This window comes from Cupressus sempervirens, chromosome 3, assembly GCF_028749045.1.
Source record: "Cupressus sempervirens isolate cs-2001-9-10 chromosome 3, ASM2874904v1, whole genome shotgun sequence".
Classification (NCBI taxonomy): Eukaryota; Viridiplantae; Streptophyta; class Pinopsida; order Cupressales; family Cupressaceae; genus Cupressus; species Cupressus sempervirens.
This window is the reverse complement of record NC_143120.1, coordinates 535,898,119-535,918,370: the sequence shown is the minus strand read 5'-3', so window position 1 is coordinate 535,918,370 and position 20,252 is coordinate 535,898,119. Positions and strand designations below refer to the sequence as shown.

General features: G+C 34.6%; 1 protein-coding gene across 4 annotated transcripts in view; it reads left to right on the top strand.

The window, feature by feature from the left end:
- LOC149567526 (chaperone protein dnaJ GFA2, mitochondrial-like) overlaps positions 1-20,252 on the top strand; it is a 104,229-nt gene that overhangs the window by 31,476 nt on the left and 52,501 nt on the right. For all 4 annotated transcript variants that reach the window (XM_089820745.1, XM_089820746.1, XM_089820747.1 and 1 more), the window contains 2 exons: positions 10,163-10,227; positions 10,411-10,485. In XM_089820745.1, coding sequence (XP_089676871.1) covers positions 10,163-10,227; positions 10,411-10,485 — 140 coding nt within the window. The remainder of the gene's footprint in view (positions 1-10,162; positions 10,228-10,410; positions 10,486-20,252) is intronic.

The following is a 20,252-nucleotide window of genomic DNA, read 5'->3' as shown; positions in this document are numbered from 1 at the left end:
TGCACTTATATGTTCTCACGTTCGTATATCTAACCATGAGGTCTCATTTGTAAAATCATTCTAGTTTAATCTGTGAAGTGAATTTAGTTAATTTATTTCAATCTAATTGACTCTATTGCCATCTTAGTTAGAATATGCATTGTTGAAGAAGTTGTTTTTTACAATATCTTGGCAAGCCCAAAATTTTGGAAATCTTGGAATTGCCAAAAGCTCGGCGGAAAATTCAGCAATAAATCAATACATCTATTGAACATTTGAAAATATACAAACTAGTAAAATATTTTAAAAAACACACACATACACACCAAATTTGTACAACATCTAATGATTTGAGATATCCACCATACATTAATCAAAGTTTTGAGTTAAATAGTAATTCATAGTCATACTATAGATATTAAAACCTAGTAGATTAACATAGTGATAGAATCATATACCAAAAAGCAACTACAACATTTGAATGAAAATAAGTTCAATACATATATAAGTCAAACTCCATGAAACTACAACTTTTGAAAACATATTAATTTCAAGTTTCAATAACAATGAAAACTAGAAGTAGAATTCATAAATTGCATGTACAAGTAAAGCTCAAAAGAGATTGCTGCTGTTGCGTGGGTGGCGCTGAAGTAGTTGAAGTTGCAACATGCTCAATAGATGCCTCAGGCTCAACAAAAGCCTCTGATGGATGACCAAGCTCATGTTCCTCCTCATCAGTTGGCACTTCCGCATCCTAGTCCTTTGCCTCCATCCCAAACTCTGCTAGCTATTCATGAGTCAATAAAGGATCACCCACATGGGCATCTGCAATCTCACCATCAAGAGGAGCAACCCAATTTGTCGAATATGGATCAAAGCCATCCAAGTCAAGTGCTTCATATGAAGCTTGCCGCTGCACCTTTTTGTGCAAATGAAGGTTGTATTGCACATAAACCAAGTCATTCAAGTGCTTCAAAGTCGACCTATTGCGCTTCTTTGTGTATGTTTTCAAAATTACTCCATTTTATCTTTCAAATAAATGCACTATAGGGTTGCGATAAAACTCGGATGACAAAATTTTGAAGATTAGGCATTGTGGCACCATAATCTTCCTACCATAGATTTGCAAGGATAAAAAAGCCATTTATAATGTGGTGAAGATTCCAATAAACTTAATGAGAAAAATAAATGGTATAATACAACTAAATATATGTTCTCTTTTATCTGGCTGCAAGGTGTATCTGCTACATTTGCAATCAGGAGATGAAAACAATGGCCACTCTTCCCTCTTGTAGCTCTATAACTCTTCAAGTATAGGGTCACAAAGGTCCAAATCAGCAACCAATCTTTGAATACATGTGTCCAAGCCAATTTGAACCTCTACATTTGCTCTAAAACTGTTAGAGAATTAGAACTTCGGGTTTAAGTAATAGGTAGCCGCATGATTTCCATATGGTTTATATTTGGTCTCATTTGTTCTATACACGTGTTGAATGGCCTCTTTGGCCCTATCCATGGTCTCATATAGAAACCCTATTGGATCTTTATTCCCATCTAGGATTTTGTAGAACCTTCACCAATGGTGTTGACACGCGGACATAAAAATTTATACAAAAACCAGCAAATAGGGGTTTCATCTTGCCCATTACTCACTCCACGAGTAAGTGGATTCTTTTTTGAAAGTTAAGAGGAAAGAATACTGGTAGTACCATTTGAAAATTTGTCAATTTCTTGCTCACCTTGAGTTGATCCAAGGAATGGTGAGAAGGGGGAGCCTTTCTTTTAAGATAGGAGAGATTGTCTCACACGTTGTGGCTGGTCTACCTATTTTGCGACTGGTTTTACCCAAAATTGTTGGTTGCAAAATATCCACCCAACACATAGGAAAGCATCTATAGAGCTGGACATGAGACTTGGCATCTGTAACATACACTTTTTTCGGGGTCTTAATTAATAACTAACATATCCAAGAATTACAGATGTTACTTCATTTCATAGGGAAAACAGTTAAATCAGTTTCGTTCATATGAATGAGACTAATGGTTAAAATCAATTAAACAAAATTTCTTAACTAAGAATTTAAAACACCATCAATGAATTTACTATGGAAATTAAAATCTACATACCATGGAATTCGTGACCGAAATCAATCTAGGGATGCTTCTGCAACCACCCAAGTTAGTCCACAAATAACAATATAACAATATTAAATGACGACTACCATTCAATACCATTATATCAAAATCAAATGATGATTACCATTAAACTCCACTATATTAATTAGGGCATTACACACCATTGTATCAATTAGGGTATCGATTACCATTGGATCATTTAGGGCATCAGATACCACTGTATCACTTAGGGCTTCAGATACCATTGTATCATTTAGGGCATCAATTACCACTGGATCATTTAGGGCATCAGATAACACTGTATCATTTCTTTCCTTCTGATTTACTAAAATGTGACATTAACATAAGATTAGAAGATATGCTCATAATCATTGTTCTTATATATGAAAAACTGAAATAACAATTCTATAGATATATTCCATATTCAGTTAGAAGATCAACCGATCTAACTGGTTGCCAATTATATTGATGATAAGAATTGCTTTCATTTAAAGAAATAAGTGTAACGATGATACAACTCAATTAATCTTACCTTCTATTTAAACATACATCATAAAAGTAAAAATACTTGTTTTCAACAAATGTTTGAATGCATAGCTTATCTTTGTCTATTGCACGTCTAACAATTTGGGGAGAGGTGAAACATTGTTAGGGGCTTAACCACCCAACCTCATACCATAACTTATCCTCTCACAATCTCTAACGAGAAAGGCCTTCCCTACCTAGAATAGACATGGAACACTTTGTCATCCACTGAGCATCTTGGTCTCTAATCACACCACTCATCTTGATAGCAGGAGAATACAATAAACATGATCATGCATGAGCTATTGAATTTTTCCTTTTAAAAATGATAAACATTGTATGTCATATTTAATTCTGTTTCCTAATATTGCAGATTCCTTTCTCTCACCTCTTCACCCTTTTCCATGGCTAAACAGTCAGTGAGTCTTAGGTGTTCGGAATTTCAGAGCAAACAACTCTTATTGTTTCATGAGATTATGTACTTCTAGCATTTCACAATCTGTGATTTACATGATCCTTTAAAAGAATAAATGTAGAAATAACTATCATCCAATTCCCAATTACTATCAGCAAAAATAACATATGATTCCGTGTTATAGACACTTTACTATGCATATTGGTAAGCAACTCCCTAGAGTTATTTAGCTTTGAATGATAATAATCTATAGCTTGCAGCTATGGAAATTGAATTGTAAAAGCATTGGAATAACTTAAATTGGAAATGATTACCACATGACCTGAAATAAAACTGGAACTGTCTGGAGTCTTACAAAACCATTTGAACTAGCTCTTCTTCAGATGTTTGTAGACGTAACCACAATGATTGAATATTACTTAAATCCTTAACAAGGAAAAGAAACATATACGGCTGACCGTATCAGGATGGCACTACTATGAGATGGAAAGGTCTTCCGCCTTCCTTGACTTCAACAAGGACAAACAATGTACGACAAACTTGTAACAAGAAAAGTGTTACTATAAACTGCAAAGATTTTAAATGGAATATACAGAAATTCGGATGTTTATGCAAAGTATCAGGTTTAGATTGTAGCTGAAAATGGACAAGGAAATCGTGAATAATAAAAGGAAGTCGGGTATGCTTGAAAATATAACTCGGGTGAATGAAAGAAGTCAGATACTAGGAAAATAATATATATCTCTTTGCCTCTTTCTTGACTCATGATATAAAAAAGGTTTAAAGAAGATTCTTTGCTTTTTGTAACTTAAAGAATATCTTGCCAATTAAAAACGCCAAGTGTTTAATCGGTTACAAACAAGGAAAAGAATAAAAGATGGAAAAAGAGTTAGAAGGTTATAATTCGAATATTACTATAATTTATATTTATATGCATACATGTAAATATATTGGTGAGGTGGCATCATTTGATTATAATAAAATAATACGATGGTGTCACTTCATTTTATATCTGTGTATGTACATAGATATATATTATAATAATATGGTGAAAGATCATTTAAAATCTTTGGAGGTACGCATTATATTTTAATTAAGTTAATTAATGTTTTAAGTTGTTCATTTTATAGCTCATGTGGTTCCATCGATTGTATCCTAATGTTCAAGTCTCTAGGTCCTCAACCCATTTGTCCAGTGATGGTGATGCTCTTGTGCCTAATTCTTTTCTAACAATGCTTCCACCCCTTCGACGTGCTTTCTACAAGGAAATTATCCGCAGTTAAATCATATTACCATAACAAGTTATTTAATCATAAATAATCATAACGGCTAACCACCTATTCAATTCCAAGAATTCATGATAAATAATAAACTAGCATGTTATCTTCATATGAAATTATAATGACTAACCATTCTACCATTTTGCAAGATTATAACAAATTTAACTGTCAACTGACTTCATGTGAACCACAACGGCTATATTTTAAATTAGGTCAAAAATTGGGATGTAACAACATCTACTTTCTATCTCAGGTCTATTTTTAGCAGCAAATGATCACTTCCAGGCAATCTTGGGACATTGATATTTAGACATAAAAACAATTGTTTGGTATAACAAAAATGAATAATAAATTATCAATAAAGAATTGAAAACTTATGTTGATGATCTCCTCCATTAGCTTGCCAACTCTAGCATCAACACAACCTTCACAACCTTCAGTTTTAGGCTTCTTGGCATAAAGACTCTCTAACCATTTCGCATTCAGAAACATACGCATCAAGTCGTTCAATTGTTCCAATATGCTTTGCAAGTTAAGAAAATTGGTAGCAAAGCGTGTGATCCCTGCTGATACAAGATCCTTACCACAAGTGTGCTCTCTTATAAGACACAGGACCTATGTATGATTGTAGATGTACTTTTTGATATTTCTTCCATCTTCAACCACCTTTTCTACCCAACTCTATTTCCCTAGGTCCTCAAGTAGCAAGTCAAGACAATGGGCAGCACAAGGGCTCCAAAATAATGTGGGATGCCTCTCCATTAGAAGTTTACCGATTGCCACATACGCAGATGCATTACCAATCACAATTTGGATGACATCAGCCACTGCCACTTACACTACCACCTTATTGAACACATTGTACAATTTTTCTGCATTTTTCACTTGATCAGAGGCATCGCTTGATTATAGAAATAGTAACTCTCCCCTTGAAGCAACTACAAAGTTGATAAGCATCTTATGCTTGTTGTTTGTCCACCCATCAGATATAATAGTGGAGCCTCTTTGTTCCCAAACTTTTCTTTGCTCGTCCACAAGCTGATGGATGGTTTTTACCACATCGCCAAACAACGAACCACTCACCTCATAACAAGTTGGTGGTTTGAACCCCTTACCAGACATAGAAGTAGAAGTAGAAGTGACCAGTTGATCCCAATATGGACTACAAAAAGCATTGAAGGGAATATCATTGTAGAACCAAAATCTTGCAACTTCCACCCATGTCTTCTTATGCATCTCTTTGTTCCATGCAATGCTTAGCATGCCGGGTTGGCACCTGGAGTGTTATGTGGAACCCAAAAGTTTGATAAAGACCCTTATGCATTTCCTCGTATCTGTGGCCCAATGGAAGAAGAAGCTTTTGTACTTGTTTGTGATCCTGTAGAACTAAAACCCCCCATTGGGGCTACCATGGCCTCTAATGTCCTCTTTTTTGCTGCCTTGTTTTGTGCATATGCTTTAAGGCTTATCAAAGCCTCTCTTGTAGCCTCTTTGAGACATTTATCACATGGTGTAATATCATCGCATGTAATCTTTGCAAGATGATATTTTCAATTGGCTTGCCGCTTACGCCTGAAGCCATATGCTTGAGGCAATGGATACGTTGGACATCTCCTTGTTTTGCCCATGGTATCCCATGTTTCCATAAAGGGCCTCTTGTTCTGCCACTAGCCATCTTGTAAAGAAATAGGTAGACCTTCAGAACCTAGCCAAAAAAAAACACGAATTATAATTAGCAAGTGTATAATAAGTAACAATTTAGTACAGTTATGAACCTATAAAAATCAAAGAATTGAATCTATTTTTATTGATAATAGATATCTGATATAATATTCATGAAATGTAAAATATATAAATTTATAAATATGTATTCGAAGATAAATTTATATATTTCATTATTATAAATATATAATAATATTCATGAACAATACACACTTGCAGTATATAAATTTATAAAAATATATATGTATTTACATATAGCATACAAAATTACAGATAAAATTGCTTTAGAAGATACTGTAGTATATACAGGCTACAGTATATTATAAACCAAATTTATTTGTAAATTTGTATACAGTATTTCTATTTATAAATCTGTATTTTTAAAGATGTATTTCAATTTAACAGTATTTAAAGTTTAAACAAAGTTAATACAGGCTACATATATTAGTTTGCAAAAAATGCCAAAGCTGCATTGGTACGAGGAAATGGGCAATGCTGAAATGGACTAGGCTGAGTCAATTCAGCACAAAAAATAAAAATTGGGACTAACATATTTATTTGACTCTTCATCATCGAACATGGATTCATCTTTTATATATTCCTCATTTTCTGACGTGGACTCCATATCCATTTTGCAGAGATGTTGAACGAACTGACTGCCAAATACCAGAGCAGGAAAATGGCAACAAATAAAGCAGAATAATCACAGTAAAACCATCAGCAAATCCACTGCTAAAATCCAGACACATAAAAGAAGGAACCGGACAGAGGATAAAACTTTAATTAAAATAGAACTCAATGTAAATTCCTCGCTTAAGGATAGCAATAGAGGATAACTGACATTGAAGTGATTCAGCAGAAAAAAAATGATAAAACGCTGTCTGAGCCGATGCCTGGTAATGGCAGTCTGAGTTGATACCTTTCTCAGCCCTGTTTTCGCGGCCTGTCGCCTCGTGATTTTTGTCAAACCTAAATCCTGTCGCGAGTTTTATCAAAACAAAATTCCTAACTTAGCCGTGGGCCCGCGATTTTAATTTTTAATATATTTAATAGTTGACTGTTGAATATTGCACAATAAGGCAATTCTTGCATATATTCAGCTCGGAGTTTTTGGGTGTCTAAATTGGTGTGGGTTTTGATGTGTGATATATTGCATTTTTAGCAAAATACCGCCAATTTTTTCATCTATGAGAATATGGTTTATTATTGTCATATTATTTCTCTCGTTATTGTGCTTTTCATTAGGCCTCTAGATCTTGGCTGGCTACCTTCATAACTATATGTTACATAGTACCAGAGTTTGTTGAGTGCCATTGGATAGTCTTTTGAGAGATTTAGTGCATATTGCAAGACTTTGGGAAGTCCTCTTTGTGGCTATGTAATGTCCCCTTTTAGGATAAATAGGGACAAAGGGACGATCACTCTAATTTCCTTCAATTCACAATACTTGGCCGTGTAATTGTGTAACTCCCACTGTTAATACTAAGTTTCACTTGTTTAACCATTTTTATTCCTGTTAAATTGTAAAAGCTGTTTTCTGGTTTCATGCGAAAGTTTTGTGGTGGCAGTCACCATTGCGCTGGTCAGTTTAATAGACGGGTGAAAGAGTCCAAGCAGAGCTCTGCTTGTGGAGGAAGGTCTGGACTAAGCCGAAGATTCCAGAGATGGAGTCACAGCTCCTGAAATTCACCTGTCGCAATAACCGCTGTGTGACCACATGTGTTTGAGGCATTTTGTCAAATTGTTCATGTTCTTTCTGCGTGCATCCAAATTTTGCACACGTCTATCAGGGTAGTGCTATTTATAGCATATGTCAAAATTCCTCCATTTATGTGCTTATGTATATTCATATGCTGTTCCAGAATTCCCATCTTGGCACAGATGGGTAGGATGGTAGCCAAGATTGTGGAATTTAGCTTTATGTCTCTTGAATGCATTTGTGTGACTGTTTGTAAAGTCTTTCCAACAAATTCATTTTTTACCTAGCCTGCCATCATTGCATTACACGAAAATAAGTTTCTCTGAGGCATTCTGTCTAACAATTCATGGGCTCTGACTATGCTTCTGCATTTTGCATACATGTCTGCCAGGGTACTGGCAAATAAAACATCTGCCAAATTCCTCTATTCTCTATGCTTTTTTGAATGGCCAAAACCTGTTCAATATTTGGGAAAAAATAAACCCAAAAGATACCTAAAAATCATATAATAAAACATTAGAATACACTATATTTAATCAAAATTTAACCAAAAAAATACTTTAAAATGTATATATTTAGGATTCTATTTGACAAAAGCACTGAATACATAGTATATACACATTTGAGGAGCAGTAAATTTCAACAGAAATTTTAGAATTCTAATAATATTCTTATTTACGTAAAAATTAAACATTGAAATTTAAATTGTAGTGTGAACAGGCTTCTGTTTTTATATTGAAAATGAGGCCCACGAAAAGGAAAATTGAAGTGAGATATAAAATGTTTAAGGCAATACTGTAGTGCTGAAAAATTGGAGCTGTTTTTAAGTGATATTTTTGTTCTGATTATTCTTTTCTTGTCCCTGCATGGAAGCAGCCATTTGCTTCAAGATTTTGCAGTCAGAGGGTGGATCAAGGATGTGTGAAATGCACTTTGTGCAAAAATTATCAATTAGGAAAGCTGTAAGTGAAACTTATGATTGGACCATTAACTGCGAGGACAAGAAAAAGCGGTGTTGCGAGCAGGAGGACAATTCCTTATATTTTGTTGAATGCTTTGTGCAGTTTCTACTTCATTTTTGGTTCTTATTATGGTTTAGAAAACCAAAACATAAGCTATTTGTATTTTCTATTCTCCTCATTCTGTCTTCATATTTCTTAAATTTTTATATACCTATTTAGTATTTACTAAATAACTAAAAAGGAAATTTTAGTTCAATATTTTACACTTTCCAGCATTATTTAATGATTGTATATTTTCATAATTATAGAGTAAGGCCAAATAAATTATTTTAATAACAATTTATAGTCTTTATATCTATGTAATTGATTTTATTCATTCATAATATATAGAACTAATAGTTGGTATATATTTGTTTATACTTATATTTTATTCAATATCAGATCTGGTTAAGTAGAAATGTGAAGAGTGATACAAATCATATGATGACTATAACTTGCTATAATGTTGTAACTTACAATTCTTAGGTAAAAAATTAGATGTTTATAAGAAGTTTGTATTTATTTAGATTTTATTGAAGTTTGCAATCTCATGAGGAGGAAACTGCATGTTGGATGGTAATGAAGATTGCAAGTAGTCATTATTGCAGAAAATAATCTTATGCATTTTCAAGTTATTTGTGATTTTGCAGTACAAGTTTAAAATGTTGCGCATGCTTATTCAGATTGACCACATATTTGAGCATGAATTCCTGTCAATATTGACTATAACATTGGTGCTTTTGCCTGAAAATAAAAATATTCAAGCACCATTAACATGTATCAAGATTACTTAGTTTGCAGGAGAAGTGAGATAAGCCATTGCACCAAGGTTGATTTTATTAAATGTGAATGTCAGACCCAACTTTCATTGAAACAGATGTTCAGTACTGGTTGTTCCTAGAACTCCTCAAGTCTGTGAAAGTCTTTTCAATAGCTTTTACCACATGCTATATCTTGAAGTAGTTATGCTCGATGTATTGCCATAATGGTTATTGCATCGAATGAACCATGGACATTTATATTAGATTCCTAAAATTATTATGCCTGTGTCTGACAATTGAGTTCCTTCTTAGTTGCAGAACAATATATCTTTCTATGATTATGTTATCTTACACTCTGACCAAGTTGATTCTTCTGTACAATCACTATTACGTTACCTTACTCTTGGAACGAATTGATTCTACTGTATGATCACTTCTTGAAGGTTTCCTGAAAATGATATTAATTCTTGTGTTATTCAGGAATTCTCATCATTTTTATTATATAACTTTGAAGGGACTAAAATTTTTGTGCACTTTCTCAAGTCTCTTTTAGTAGTGGAATCAAATAAATGATTTGTTGATCATGATGATGATTGAGAATGACTGCTAAGGTAAATATATTTTTGTGATTTTTCATTTCCTCAGATGGGACTGGTGTGCCAGCTGGTACTAAACCTGAAACCTGTAGACTCTGTAGAGGTCTGGGAACGGTCAGTGATCCAATACCAACTTATCAAAAGTTTCCAATCTAATCTGTTTCTTTATCCATTAATGCTCCAAATTTCATTCATTTAGATAACTCTTCGTATGCTACAAGGCAACTATAAGTTCATTCTGCTTAGATGTTTAATGATTCTTTACTAAGAAATATAAATCATATGAATAAATTTCAGATAACCATGCAACGTGGTCCTTTTAGGATGCAGTCTACATGTACACAGTGTGGGGGGACTGGACAGACTATAAAGGTAAGTGATTACTTATACCTTACCATAAATAACAGTTGTCCTTTTTCATTATCATGTAGTAAATAAATAGGGAGATAATTTCAATTATTATATGCCACTGGGAGAAGTTCTCATGATATAATGCATTTGCGTTTACTAGCTTGCAAATTTGATTAACCATAGTAATTTTCTTTTCTGGTAATAGTACACAGTAGAGCATAGAGCCTTTATACAAAAAGTGTGGATGCTATGAACTTCAAACAGACAACTGAAAGGAATGGTGAATGGGCATGCTAACAAAAACCTATTAATTCTGTATAAAGAAAAGAGACAATGTCTAGATAAGCTCCTTTTTTGCTGTCAGGATTCACAGTACCTATGCACAATAATAGAATGTTATTAATTCTGCATAAAGAAAATTGATAATGCCTACATAAATCTCTATAAAGTAAATTGCGGACATCAAAACTTCTATAACTTTCCTATGTGGAGGCCTTAGCAGAAATATGTGTAAGCATTCTAGATGTAGCTTCTAGTAAGGCTGACTCCACCATTACTTTTTAAGCTCTGGTTGGCTGATATGCAATAGATAATAACTCAATTTCTCCAAGCCCAATCTGCTTTTGGGCTTTGTGGGAAGTGAGTAGTCATCACCATAGTGAATAAACCTCATCCTGATTCCGACAAGCTTTTTCATTGAATCTGTGAACCACTGAATTCCATTCATTAGTGATGCCATGCTATTAATCTTACTCATGCTAACCTTTGTAAATAGAAAAGCCTAAAATCAATTCATTGCTTATTATTGGAGTTGGCTGCCAATCAATCATGAAGAGTTATGACTGCTTTCATCAATTGAGATACAGTGTGGGCTAGAAGAAACTGTACTGAGGAGTGTTTCTGAAATTTATAACTACCCCAGGAGTCGGAATCAATTTTCCCTTGAACCTTCAATTCCTCCATTGACTTTGATCCTTAGGAGGTTGACTTTGATCCTTAGGATATCATTTGGATGCCATGTGCTAAAATAGTTTTGAACTTGAAACAAGAATCCACATGCTCTATACTGCAAGTTATATCTCTTACTCTATCACTGCTCTTTGCATGTTTTCTACGTGACATTAGTTTTGTAATGACATAGGAAACATTTAATCTTGAATATTCTCATACACCTTATGCTGTGAACAAAACTTTCATCCTCATTTGCTGAAAAATGAGCTTGTTGAGATATCCTCAACACTTTCATTTTTGCGACTCAGCTTCTGAATTTGGACTAATTAAAACGTACTCAAATATTCATCCTTATTGCTCTTCTAACAATTAATCAATGGCTCACAATGTGGAATTGTGAAAGACTCTGCATGATTTGGTGCTTCTTCCTTAAGCGTAAATTCTTCACGTCCAATGAGTGAAACCTTCTTTTATCTTCTCTTCATTGATATTTTGGTGACACATGCCGTCCTTAGAAACCAATAAAACATCTTTTCCTATGAAAGACTCTTCATCTCTATTTTGCCTTTCAGGTTCCTCCCTCATGTTTTTACTCATCGGCTAGTTCATTTTCTTGTGGCTCTTGTTTTGACTTTTCATCCCTGGGTTTACCAGCTTCTCATGAATCTGATTCAGGCATCATTTCTTCTATCAAAATTGATTGTTTTGGATCCTTTTTTACTGATCTCCTCCTTAGCCATTTTCCTTATGTATTCATATAGGCCTTTTTTTTTGGGATATTGGTTCCCCAGTGCTTCTAAGCACTCATCAAAGGTAATATTAGCTTTGAAATCATTTGACAACCTTTGATATTGGTTAAAGATTACAAGGGCCCCAAGTTTGTCTCTTTCTTTGCTCTGCATTTTTTCATCAATAGCTTTTTGAAAAAAATCCATCTCTACTTATTTTTGTAAGAACTTTGGCTGAAAATTATTGTATTGGGCCTGTATAGAACCTTTCATCTCTATCTTCCTTGTAGACTTTTAATTCTCTACAATTGGAAATGGAATGTATCCAACACGTTAGCTTTACCCTACATGCTGGCAACATCACAGCTTTGATACCAGTTGTAATGTCCCTTTCTTATTCTTCCTATTTTCCTTTAAATTATAAATCTTCTCTCAATTAGGGGAGTTTGCACGATTAGAATAAATATGAAATTCGCACGAATCAGGAATTACTGCTATAATGAAATTTGTTAATTAGACTGAATATTCAGAAAACAATATTGAATAATCAAGTTGTCTATTTCCAGCAGTTGGTTATTCAATCCCTATTCTTCTGCGGCAATTTATTTCTCAATCAAATGCCCTTTCTGCCTATAATGCTGTCTGATTTTCAATATTAGAGGGCCATAGTCTACTGCTTCTTGCAAAGGCAGTTTAATTCAAAATCAGATTTTTACGATGATGATTCCCTTTGAGATCACCCTTATAAAATTGTGGGTTTCGATCCCTCCAATTCCAGGCCTATAGGAGTCTCATCCCTAGATTGGTTGTACTGTATAGTTTGCTGCACAAGGACTAATAATCAATTTGAAATTAATTATTAATATGGTGATTCTTTTGCCTTGTTTCCTATCTTTTAGATGTCTTCTTTCCTTCAGTAATCACAATTCTTCTATTATTATAAATTTCTATATACAAATAGAGTTGAAAGGCTCTATTTATTATAGATTACAAGAAGATGTTTCTAAATAAAACACTCCTGAACGAAACAAGAAATAAAAGTTTACTGAAGCAACTATTATGACCTTTAAAGAAATATCACATTAATTTAATACCCTCCTTTAATGGCCATCATTCTTATTACCCTATTGAAGAAATAATTTGCCCCCTTCTGGTCACAAATGCATAGAACTCTGCCCCCTTTTCTTCAGAATGCTCTGCAAAGTGAGCCTGCTGCTGAGAACCTCCTTGATTCTGTGGAATTTCTGAATATGACCAATTTAACCATAAACCTTTCAACCTGATGTTGGTTAACAAAAGTGTTCCTCCCTATAGCTAGAGACATCAAGTTTGGCTTCTGAAACTAAAACCACAATTTTGAGGAAACATTGCCAAACCCTTCACTGCTTCAAGATAAAAGTGACAAGTTTGTCCAAAAAATTTGCAAAAACTTTGCAGATGAGCACTACAACCACCTTAAACATACTGCAAGAAACCATGATTTTGGTGGAAAAAATCGACAAACCCTTGATGTGATCTGGGGATGACCTGCAAAAAACTGCCTGATTGAGTTTTTGAGGAAAAGTTTATAAAACCTAATAGTAATCTTTTAATGACAAAATTATAAAACCTAACAATAGTTTTCTAGGAAAAAGCTATAAAACCCAGACATGGTTTTTGAGGAAAAATTGAAACCACTCATAACTTTTAGGTATAAAATGTCGAAAACCTATACATAACACTTTAGGGAAAAATTAGAAAAAACCTAGACAGTTTTTTGGGGACAAAGTTCTACAAAACCCAAACATAATTTTTTTTGAGGAAAAAATTAGAAGAAACTACCAGAGAAATAACCCACACAATAAACACCATGATCTTGAAAATCTGAAACTTGTTTTGAGGCAAAAACATCAATAATCGTTGCTATCAAAAATGCCCAAAACTTTGATGCAAACCCTTAATGTGGGTCACATGGGTAGCCAACAACAAAGAGAGGCTGAAAAATTGTAGAAATCTTGCAATTGAACCAAAAATGGTTCTTCGAGGAGAAACATGGGTTGCAGATGCTAAAACACAGGATTGAAAATTGCAGGTTGTGAGACCCTTAATGTGGGCTGAAAACAATAGGATGGAGTCAGTGTGTGGACGTGGCATCAAGCATGGGCACATGCAAGTAGAAAAATTAAGGTTGTGAGCGAAGGAGAAACAATGCATGCAGAAACCCTTGGCTTGTGGATAATGTGCAAAAAATGTTACTGAAAAGAAACACACAGCTCGACTGTATGTGCAGACAAAACGCCTTCATGATTCTTTCCCATGAAAATCCTGCCTATGAATTTATAGACACAAAACTCTACAAAAAGCAATTTCACATCATGTTTTTTTTCATAAAAAATGTTTAAATTTATTTTGGAAAAAATCCCAGGTAAGAGGCTCCAATTTTTTGTTTTGTTTTAAAGTTTGCCAAACTTTATAGAACCCCATCAGCCCACTCTGAAACCAGTTATTATAAATTGATATATAAAAATTCAAAAGGCTCTATTTATAACAGATTAGAAGACAACGTTTCTATATGGATCACTCTTGAATAGAAACAGGAAATAGAAATTAACTAAAACAACTAATATGACCATTAAAGAAAACATTATATTTTTAAATATCTTCATATGCCTCTTGACTTTTGATTAAATTAAACTTTATATTTTATAATAATGCTATTTGTTGTTTGGCCAGATAATGGGCCTTAAGCCAAAAATATTTTATTGGAAAATAGGAGATATATAATATGAGCATAGCATCAATAATTGCACCTGTTGAAATCACAACCATACAAAAAACAGTCTCAGACAGGGCTGAACTCGCTATTAACTAGAACAATAGAAAGAGGTAACCCTACAAAGTGCCCTTTAGACCTTCCTGCCATAACCTACTACATTATAATGCCCCTAACTATATCACTGTATTAACTGCAATGCCTACAATAGTTATTCCATTAGGTTTACAGATAATATCAGGCCTTGTCGCAAAAATCATCCCAAGCCCATACAGGCTTACCTCCCCTTCTTCTCGTGACCCAGCAAACTTTGATCGACAAAGACAAGTCCCAGCAAGATGAAACTTTTGCCTTAGAGTTTCCGGAGCCCCTATGCCTTCTTGCACCATCTTGATTGATGAAGGGTGCTCCCCTTAATAACCCAACAACGTAACATGAATAGAGAAATATCAAGTTGCAAAAACAGAAAGTTAATTTCTTATTATCTCCAAAAGTATGGGATTACAAATCTGAGAATTAAAACGTGCAAAGCCACATGGGCGTTTTCCTTATGATATTTTGTAAATTAGAGCCACCACCAACATTCCAGAACTGCCCTAGACAATCTATGGGCCTTTTTTATATAGGCAATTTTCCACTGCCTAAGAAGGTTCTAGAAGTATTAACCCTATACGCTAAGGCCAACCAACCCTAAAGTATTATTATTAATTATATTTTATTACATTAAAGTAGGCCCCAAAAGCTTTCGGAACTCAAAAGAAATTTCAAATGAATATCCTTTTCCCCCATTTCATGTGGCACGGCTTTAGATGACCATAACTCATCAATAGTTGCTCCGATTGACTACTATAACCCCATTTTGGAAATGCTATGAATTTCTCTACAACACTTGACTCACGCAAGCTCTAGTCAGTTGAGGTTTGGCCCCCTTTTGGAGCCTTTGAAGCCTTCAAAACTGAGTTTAAAGTTTTTATACCCCTTTGGCAATATCAAATTTTTTCAATAACTTCCCGAATAGACTTGATATTGTAATGAAACTTTACTGGAAGTCTGATATATCTAAAATGAACCTTTAGGGAAGAAACCAAAACATTCTGAGCTTGAACAACTAACTAAAAATAGTAAGCTGCCAGGAATAAAAACTCTTCACCGAGATAGTCCTTATTGAATAGAAAAAACAAAAATATTTTTGGATGATGCAAGATTGCCCTTACACCCAGGATACTCTTGATTTAGACACCTAGGGTAATTTGAGAAGTGACCCTGTTGGTTCCCAAAGCAACAAATTAGAAATCCAGGAGCTTTGCCAGTTCTCTGATAGGATTCCTCAATCAATTTTGGCGAACGAATGGGAATAATCCAAATTCCCCTGCACTTTAGGCTTCTCTACACCTACGTGGGCAAACCTTTACTTCAAACCTGATCACCTTGTTCAAAGCTCTTCCAAAGTGAATTTAACTTTGTGAGTTCTTTGGTTGGCAAGGTCCTTGAACTTGATCAATATAAGTTTAGGTGATTGCTTTGATATGATTGAATGTTTGTGTAAGGTTTTCAATAATTGATTTGATGCTTGCAAGGAGGAAGTATACAGGTTTTTGACTTTAATTATAAATCCAATAATTATATTCCAATGATTTAAATGACCAGTGCCTTTGCTTATTCGGGCAACAAAGTCAATTACCACGAAGACTATTATGTACAACTTTATGAGACAATATTTATCCAAGATATCATCAATTACCCCTGAGCTTTGCAAAAGATACTTTTTATATGCAGTTCTATGCTAGCCAAAATGAATTTAACTTCTTAGGTGGGAAATTCGATTAGCTAGAGATAAGGAAACACTTATGTTTCACACTATTCCCTGATTGTTGAACACAAAATGCTGAAAATATGCAATGCGAAAGAAAGCTTTGTCGGACTAATTCAATAATCTTTTTATTGATCATAAAGGACAAATCAAATTCTAATTATAATCTCTTTGCCTTAAGTAGAAATAAACAAAAGGCATATTATTTATTATTGAAATATAATATTTGAATTTATAATACAAAATCTTGCTTTAGAAGGCCTGAGTATATCCGTTTTAATATCTCCTATGAATGTGTGTCTTGTTTACAAATAACACATCTTCTATTTATATCTCCCATTAAGTGGCTTGACTCTTAACCAAAAGACGTATCCTTCTCTTTTAATTATTATCTGCCTATCAATGCCTTTTTATAATCTTAGTTTAATTAAAATCACCAATAGGATAAGCACAGGTTTTATTTTCATTGCATTAACCTTTTGATAACATATTCCCCCGATATACTTATTTGATGGCACTAGCATGTAGACAAGGCAAGATTGACTGCCAAAAGATCATTCAAATTTAACTTGTTTTTATATCTTCACCGCCTTTAATGGATATGTGATCTGATAATTATAAACAATGGTGGCAAACCTGCCGCCGTGGAACTGTGGCGGATGCCCAATTTTGACGATGCTTCAATTCGATGACAACCGCTCTTTGTGTTTATAACCCTGATGATATGCACTTCTGAAGGGTCTGTATAATCTAAACAAGGCCCATTATTGATGTGACCTGGAATCAGAAGAGGTATTCCAAACAGTTGTAACACAGAGTCGTCACTGCCCTCTCCAAAACGAAGCATAAGATCACACAAATCTTAGGTGGGGAGAATGAAGAACATGCAGGCAAAGTGTAGATATGGTGTTGAAATGTGAAACATCCTCTCCAACATCATTTTCAGACTGAAAGTAAAGGCTTTTGTCTTGTGAGAACTCGATGAGTAGCACTGGTATGCGGTAGTGACCTGCCAAACATTCTGCTTTGTGGATGGAGGATTTTGGGGAGACTACTCCTAAATTTACGCATATTAACTATAACCTGTAGCTGTTTCTCTGGTGCTTTTCTTCCAACTGCCGATTTGGTTTATGCATTCTTTTAATACAAGCGATATTGGTTCTGTAGGTGCACTTGGACCTGGACGTCTTCCATCCTCACACACCCATGTCTCTGTAGTTTGTATTGCCCGTATTCTTCTCAAAAACTACATCTGGTCAAAAGGAATCACTGTCATAGATCTCTGCCTGATTAGGAATCATGCTCGCTTCTAATGTTGCACCAGATATTCTTGGAGTCTGTGGGATCACTAGTGCCGGTATAGTGTTTGGTACTTCTCCAACAGAAAGACTCTTATTGCAAGGGTACAAGATAGTATTACTCTTGGAGGAAACAACTGATTCCATGAGTGGTGCCTGGAGTACAAAGAGGCTGTCAAGAATATAAGTTGTGTTTACATTCTCAGAATATGGTATCAGTTCATAGAGCAATAGAATGGAAATTTGAGTTTATGAAAAATCATAATGAGTGCTTCCCGTGACTGAGAAGTTATTACTGTGTCTGGAAAATCCAATATAGTTTCTGGATTGTTAGTTACCCCTATAGAATACTCTATACATAATTGGACAGCGTTGTTGGTTTCTAGGGAATCATATAAATCTAAGCAATGGATCTTATCCCAAGAGAGTTTAGGGGCTAGCGCTCCATAAGCCTTCGTGATACAGACTTGGACCTGCAAACTTTGAGGGAATCCATTGTTGGTTTTTAGTCAACTTGGATAGAACCTACACCTTCCATCCTTGAGTTGAAATATTAATAAGGCTGGATATGATTCAAAGCTATCAGATTTCCACAATCCGTGAAAATTTTATCTGTGTTCTGGGAAAGATTGTGTAAGTTTTTTTTCTCATCAACGTTTTGGATCACACTCCATGATCCATCATCAGGATGCAAGAGATTCAAGGAACAAAAGAAATCATGTAGTGTGATCCGAAATGTTGGATATGATTGTTAATGATAGCTTAAATCTAAGAAAATGCGGACTCACAATACCTGTGATAATTGAACAGCTTTAATAATAATTTAAACTTTGACCAATGTAACCTTTACCAGCTAAAATAATCCCCTCACCATGATCTCTATGGAACATTATAAAGTATATCTTACATATGATCTTAATATGCCACTTCACAAAGGGGAACCCTACTGTTTTGAATGATATGTCAGCTTAATAGTATGCTCATGGGAATGTTATATTGTAGCGGAGATTATATGCAAAAAACTTAGAAGAATCATCCCAATGAAATTTGGGACCCACAAATAATTTGCTAGATAATACTAAAAATATAAAGTATTCAGCATATAGTCACTTTTACTCAAATAAGAAATTGAAGCAAATATTTATTTCTGAAACAACACGTACAAATTTCTCTTTTGAGAAGACTTCAAAAATTTATTGAGCTGCGAACCCTGTCACTGTTCTTCCTGAGAAAGAGTCAGGTTTTCATCCAGCCCTTATTGATCAATTGAAGGTTTCCATCCTCAGCTTCTCATCATCTTAAAAAATTAATGAAATAAGATCCATAAGCATATATTCTTCCTCCTTCCAACTTGCTTACAAAGAACTTCAAGAACCATGTAGAATATTGGTCCAACTTGGTGAACTTTAGGTTTTAATCTTACTTGGAGAACATAATTTAATAAAGTGAGATTTTATAATATTTTATTATCATTAAATTAAATTAATTATTATAAAGTAATCATTTGAATATTTTATTTGTTTTTTGACAACTTAATAAAAATCAATATAATTAATTGTCACTTAAAAAAGTTGGGGACATTACAATGCCATCATAATATATAGATAAAGATAAAGATAAATTTACTAATGTTCAACAAGTGAACACAAACAGGTCAATGGGACTGAAGCGTACGAACAAGGGGGCAGGCCATGTCAGGGTCACCAAACAGTGACCGTAGAACAAAGAACAACAAATAAAAGAATGACAAAACCTAGAAGAGCGGGTGGGAGGGGTGAGTTATTTATTAATGTTCAACAAGTGACCACAAACAGGTCAGTGGGACTAAAGAGTAGAAACAAGGGGGCAACCCATATTAGGGAACCCTAGACTAGTGTTCCATAACTTGTGGCGAGTCATGTGAGTTTAGGCGGGTTGCAAGCTGTGCAGTTGTTGGAGGGTTTTCATTACCTGTCGCCATGACTCGACAGGTCATGGGCCATGACCCACACGACTTGGTTGAGTCATGCGAGTCATGTCATGACTCACGGGGTGCGAAGATCATGATCCACACATATTGCAGAAAGAGGTTTCTTTATCTTAAAGCTACAATAGTTTATAGTATTATACTTACTCTGATATGCGAGAGGAAGAAGCTGCAATGCTTGTCTGCGAGCTGCCAACTTCACCAGCATATGATTAATGCAGTAAATTTGCATCAATCACTAAGCTATGGCTAGTGCAAGATGCAAGGCATAGCCCAAAAAACA